Here is a 6637-nt window from a genome sequence, read left to right on the forward strand (position 1 = left end):
GCGCGAGTGTTTTGGTCACTATGTCACGGCGATAATTAATTTGCTGACATGGCCAATTAGTTTTTTTGCAAATTGGCTCCTAATTTTTTCTTCTAATTTTCGAGTCATCAGTTTCACTTTTTAGGGGGTAATTTGCAAATCATAATTGGCCACGTCAGCAAATGAACAATGCATGTGACAGAATGACCAAAACGCTCGCGTGGGGCAACTTCTTGACCCACAATTCACGATTTGCAAGTTCGTGACCAAAGCGCACATCGCAGATAACTTCATAGACCAAAAATTCATGTTATTTTGCTATTTGTACATGATAAGATATAGGAGTATAGGAATACGCAATTCTCAACAAGAACGGAAAATATACTATCTGGCTGAACACGTAACCAACATTCCTTTTCCTACCGCCCTCTTAATTAAATGAACGAATCTGTTTGCCTCACTTTTCCTTCGACCCCGGCCGTTCCTAGCCATGGCCACCTACTCCACGTTGTAGCAGCATTCTTTGAAGGCCTGGAGATTGTGCTCGAAGACTGGGACAAAGGCATCGACGCTGCCATCGCCGATGTAGGACGGCGCGAGGAAGAGCATCCCCTCGGTAGGGAAGTAGGACGGCATGAAGTAGCTCGGGCTGCCGGTGCCAAAGTCCAGCTCGTAGAACGGGAATGTCAGCCAGCTATCCACCTCGACGTCCGGGCACAGGACGTCCTTGCACAGGGCGCTCCGCGCGAGCCCTTCCTTCTTGGCGGCGCCGGAGGTGGCGAAGTCGACGAAGGACTGGAAGTATGCGCCGTCCACCCTGGCCACCTCGTCGTGGATCACCTGCGCGGCGTGCTTCAGAGGCTGGTTCAGGAGGTCACCCACCGTGGCGCGGGGGAACGCCCAGAGCACCATGTTGCCGAAGTACTCCGCCGGCTTGCCGAGACGGTGGCGCCCGTCCACCGAGAGCCGGATCGTCGAGGTATCCTCCGGGCCCAGGCCACGGGCTCGTGTCATGGTGCGCCAGAGATGGGCGAGGATGATCTCGAACCGGCTGAACGGCCGGCCGCGCCCCTCCGACGCGTTGGCACGGATCCCGGCGATGAAGTCCTTGGTGAAGTGCGCCTTGTGGATGACGATGTTGTCGGTGCCGTCGCCGTGGTGGCCAACGACGGCAGTAGGCGACGGCTTGTAGTACTCTCTACTCCGGTGGTCGTGCTCGACGCGAGGTGACGACCGGGGCTTGAAGAGGTCCTTGTGGTGGTGCACGGGCGGGGGACCCATGGGGAGGTCCCGGGTGGCGCGGCCCCAGGCGACGAGGAAGTTGCTGGTGGCGTGGCCGTCCGCGACGACGTGGTTGGAAGTGAACCCGATGGCGAGGGAGCCGCACCTGAATCGCGTCAGCTGCAGCAGCACCACCTCCTCCAGCTCGCCCTCGAGGTCCGGATGAAGCTTCAACAGCTCCGGCGTGGGCTTGGCCGGCGCCATGTCCACCATGTCAGCGTCCACGGACGCCTCCACGACACGCACACCACGATCGTTGAGGATGAAGGAGGGGACGCCATCATCAGGGTTGACGCCGATCTGGCCGGCGAAGGCGCGGTATTGGGCAAGCACCGCTGCCAGTCCCTTCTCAATGGCGGCCGTGGAGGGCGCCGGCGAGGTAAAGGCGTAGATGATGGCCATCTGCATCTGGTACGTCACCTTGTCGAAGATCGACAGAGGGATGTATTCGGTGGCTGGTGCAGCACCGCCATTGTAGGCGGGCTTCACGAGCTTGGAGCTCAATACTTTCACCTCCATTGCTGTCGATCGTCGAGGTACTTGCGAGCTTGCAGGTGGGTGTGGCTGGTCTGTCGTTAACCCAAATATGAGCGACGAGAGACTGAGAAAGAGTTGGCAACAAGAGAGCTAGCGATCGAAGGTTAAGCTCGAGCTCGTATGTGGTGTCCTTGTTGCTTGTGTTAAGTTGAGGTATTGTGATGTACGATTTGATAGTTTCGTGAAGATATATATAGGGTAGTTGGAAAGCGCGGCGCGGGAACAGGGTAGGTGAAATTCTGCTACTTGCACGATGGCCAGACCAATCAAGCTTCTCAAGTACGAGCATAGTCTAGATTTTGACCCGGCCGCCTATCACGCGTTTGATTGTTATGCCATAGTGTACATTTCAACTATTTCCAAGTTGTATGTTATTTTTTAAAGCTACTGCATCCGGTTTCTAAATATGAACTTTTTTTTACGAAAACTGTTGCATCTGTTCTGAAATATACTGCTAAATTTAAATAAGAGATTTGCTAGTTCTCAGCTAGCTTCGTGCTCAGTCAAGTCTTGCATCATTTGATTTGCATCGTGATTCGTGCTAGTCTGGAGTTTATTAGGCGCGCGCGTACCCCAAGGTCACCAATTTAACTTATATAATTTAAATTATATAATATAAAAATTATATCATTAGAAAATAGAACATCTGAACTTTCTAATGATATAATTTTTATAACATATAACTAATGCTAACTTGATTAAATTTGCGACCTAGGGCTACGCGTGTGCCTTATAAACTGTGAGAGAGGGAGTACAATTTTGGCATCACATAAGCATGAGTTATTAGAGGCTGCGAACCTTAAATCTGCAAAAAGTACTGCGAAAATAAGGATCAATGCTGAAGAATATGTCATACGCATATGCTAGTGCTGTAATGCATCGGTAGGCATGCACGCATGCATGCATCCGGTCATTATTAGGTGAACATTATCCAAATGATTAGCTAGTGATTTCTTTTATTTATGTAAGGTTGGTGAAAATTCTGGACCCATGTCTGATACCGTGGTTCAAAAGAAGAAGAATAATGGCGCACTGGAAATTTAGTTAAAAAGCATTTGCTTCTGTGGGAGCAGCAACTTGTGTTATTCGCTTGCGTATATCCTTTTGACCCGTTCTCTTTTGCATCGGCACAAACTTATTTAACTACTCCTACTAAAGCATGCATATCAAGGGCCAAGTACAATGTAAATGAGCTGGAGTCAGGGAACAATGTGAAACTTTTCCCTCGTTCCTAGAAATGTTCTTGTCTAACTTTCGAACAACCCAGGAAGCAACTCAGGGCATGAGCAATGGTGGCATACACAACTAGTTGCTCCATGTAAAAAAGTTATCAGAAGCAGCATGGTCAATTTTATCTCTCCAATGGAAGCTACAACTTTAGTCAGAAAAAAGAGAAAAGGGAGCCCACAAATATGACACTATGTATCTCTTTCTCTCTCCAAAAAGCATGCTTTTTAGGCTTAAGATCCCACTTCTTGAAGAGGAGGCTGCCTCCTCATCCGAACCTACTTTGGACCACCCGAACCTAGTTAAAGGTGTGAGGCAGTAGCTCTAGGGCAGTGCATTGGGCATGCCCTCATGAACGTATTTAAACTACAGATTGTTCTTTTTTGACCGTGCAGTACTTTTTGATGGTTTCTTGTTTGATTCTTCAGTAGGAAAATTACATTACCGCTACAGGAACCAGTCAAAGGGCCCAACGGCCTTCAGCTGTCGGCACACCCTCGCCGCCACAATCTTCTATCTGCACAGACCATTTGGCCATCGGCACAGGACCTTCCTAGGCTAATGGCCATTACGCACAGGTGAATCATTTTAAGGTACTTTTTAAAATTATTTAACAGTTTAATCTCTAAGCAGGCTTAATATTAGATCAAATTACTTATTAATAGTAAAACTTTTCAGTCGGTCACACATTCTCAAACTCCTCACATCATAGAAGTTATCTTTGTTGTCAATAGTACCCTATCAATCCTCTTAACTCTTAGGCCATGACATCACATTTTTGTATTTTAATACTAAACAATTATTTGACTAAAGAAACAATGAATACATTTTTTAATAATAAATCTTTAAACAACAAAATAAATTTTTATTTTTCATAAAAATCTACATCTGAAAAAAAATCATATTTACTTTTTTATTTTGAGGAATCTAAATATTGGTAAACGGTCGTAGCAGGTTGAGATCGGATGTAACTTTTTCTGTAGATACATTGTCATATAAAAAACATTTTCATCGGAGGTCCTATACAACGAGAAAATCAGTTTTACCGAAACATGATGCCATTTTGATATATCAAAATTAATGTTTATTAATTTTCCTAACAACTAGAACACATAATACGTGGTCATTACAAATGATTTTTTTTTAAAATTTCTAATATTTTATTAGATTTTTAAAACTAAAAATATGATTCCAAGGGGTGCGTGGAGCAAAAAAAATAAGATAAATAGCTGCGTGTTCTTACATAGAGCTGCAGAGATGACGGCATTTGCTCACCACGTTGGAAACACCAGGTGCCACGCGTTCCTAGCTATGCTGACACCTAACATGTGCCGACGGTAATCCTGTGCCAACCCACGTGGGTTGCCCGATCTCACGAAGACCGAGGGAAAGGCGGAGGAGAGGAAGAACACAGCGAAGAACACGATGAACACACGCAAACGCACACCAACCCAATACAATTCCGGTTTCCTCCCTATAGCCCAAACCACTATCCCCCATAGAATCTCTTGAGGGAAAAACACGATGTTGAATCCCCGAGAGAGAGACCGGTATACGATCGATAGAGTCACACAAGACCGAAGTAGAATCACAAGTATGAAAGATCAATCATATGAGGAGCCTTGTACAATAGATTTCGTAATCTAAGGAGGGGGTTTACCTAATCCCAAAGGGATGGTGGAGGTATGAGCCTAATTCTCTCAAGTTCATTCCTAGTCTAATGAAGGGGGAGATGAGAGCCTATATATAGGGAGCCACAGTAAGGAGGGGTTGTTTAGGGAAAGCAAAGATACATCACAACCATACATGTGGCATCAAACGGTTCAGCTTGTGAGGCTTCGTAGTGGGGGCGGCAGTGCCGGCGCAGGCATGGCGGCAGTGCCGTCTTCCTTAGGCATCGTGGCAGGGCGGCAGTGCCGGCCATCTGAGCTGCAGTGCCGACCTTCCTAGCATCTCTCCTCCTTCCTTCTTCTCTTCCATGCCTCCGTGACCTCGATCTTGAGTGTGGTTCTTGTCGTTGACGCACATGATGAAGCAAAGATCATAGGCCGGGCTCCATCAGTTATGGTGGCCTACTAGGACTGGTCATATGCCGACAGCCCCAACAAAAAGCCATCAGCACAGGATATGGCCGTCGGGCCCTTGTACGTTTCCTATGTATTATTTATGGTTAACACGCACCAAACAACCACCAAGGTGTAATTGTTTACGATGTTAGGTACATAGTCTATAATCCTAAATATACGTTACCCGCCGATGGACATTATGTAGTCTGTAGTCCGTACTTAGCGCTTGGCATCTATAATATCTAAATAGGAGCAACCCACTAAGTTGAATTCTCTCAACATGCAAGGTGTCCACCTCATCAAGCATCCCTAAGCAATCATAGCTTGCCACATAAGCAAATCAAATAGATGATCTCCACTCTCATGAAGCTATTCCATGTCATTAAATTTATTTTTATTAGCAATGTATTAATTTCTGTAGTAGAATTGCATGCGGTACTTACTTTGGAAATGGACTCAATTCAGCCCACGTACTATTCATATTATCCAAGAAGACTGCTGACTGAGCAATAAAAGAGCAAGAAACCATTCGCTTTCCTGCTTTGTTTTTCTCTCTCTCAATAAATTAGTGTCTCGTCATTTCTTCTCCCCACGGTCAGAACATGAAAATAAATTATTAGGAAACTGAGATTTCGGCTACTGGTATTGATGCCGCACCTGGCTAACCTCACGTATTCAGAGCTTCTCATCCCTCTTTTCCTCTTCCTCTTCTCCACTAAATATAAATAAATGCAAGAATAACTGATGGTATTTGTTCTCCTATTTAAGCAAGGGATCTCTTTCATTTTGACCGCAGCTAGCACCCCTGCTCGAGGGGATTAGCTACGAAATCAGGTATCGCTCTCAGAAATCAATGTGCCGGGGATGCGACGAATTTGAACCCCGTTGTCGACACCAATCGTATGGTGGTTCTGCCTGCACATCTTTTTCATCCTATTTCACCGGCAAATTAGGATGAGACATCAACAACAAGCTCACCAACATGATACCTCCAGGTAGTTTTGGATGATCTACGCGGTCGATGGCATGATGCCGATAAGGCTTCGACGACAAGCTCACCAACACGGTGCTTCCAGATAGTTCTGCACATGCTACGCGGCCGACGACCTCCAGCATCGCCACCATTAATTTTGCCGGCTGCGTCATGTGCAAGTGCACCTACTCATATCTTCCCTCGATGGCGTCGAGGACCGGCGCCTCGCCTGTGAGTAGGTAAAACTCATCCCTCATGTTTATCCTCGATTACCTCTTAGATAACTACTGTGCTGTTAAGTTTGCTTCATCGTGCATGTTTCCGCTTATAAAAGCTAATAGTTCTGGGTGAAATTTGGAGTCCTCATCAGCCATCACGTACCTCCCTCAGTGTCATGCCATCCGTATAATCAGGATTACCACATGGCTCCATTCCTAATCCTCCTTCCACTATTTTTGCCACTGACCGTACTGTAGAAGTTAATCTTGTCGTTCGTTTTAGGAAGGTTTAAACCGTATACGTACGGGTCACGTCGTGTTGGGTTCGGTTTGTGAGCCGTGTTGGGCGTGGAGTC

The 6637-nt window shown here is 46.3% G+C and overlaps 1 protein-coding gene across 1 annotated transcript; it reads right to left on the bottom strand.

Annotated features, from left to right (window-relative positions):
* Positions 1-333: 333 nt before the first annotated feature.
* LOC124651338 (putrescine hydroxycinnamoyltransferase 3-like) lies at positions 334-1939 on the bottom strand. Its single transcript, XM_047190430.1, has one exon. It carries the CDS (start codon positions 1777-1779, stop codon positions 478-480), a length of 1302 nt encoding a protein of 433 aa, XP_047046386.1. The 5' UTR covers positions 1780-1939; the 3' UTR covers positions 334-477.
* Positions 1940-6637: the final 4698 nt, after the last annotated feature.

This window comes from Lolium rigidum, chromosome 5 (assembly GCF_022539505.1).
Source record: "Lolium rigidum isolate FL_2022 chromosome 5, APGP_CSIRO_Lrig_0.1, whole genome shotgun sequence".
NCBI classification, from domain to species: Eukaryota; Viridiplantae; Streptophyta; class Magnoliopsida; order Poales; family Poaceae; genus Lolium; species Lolium rigidum.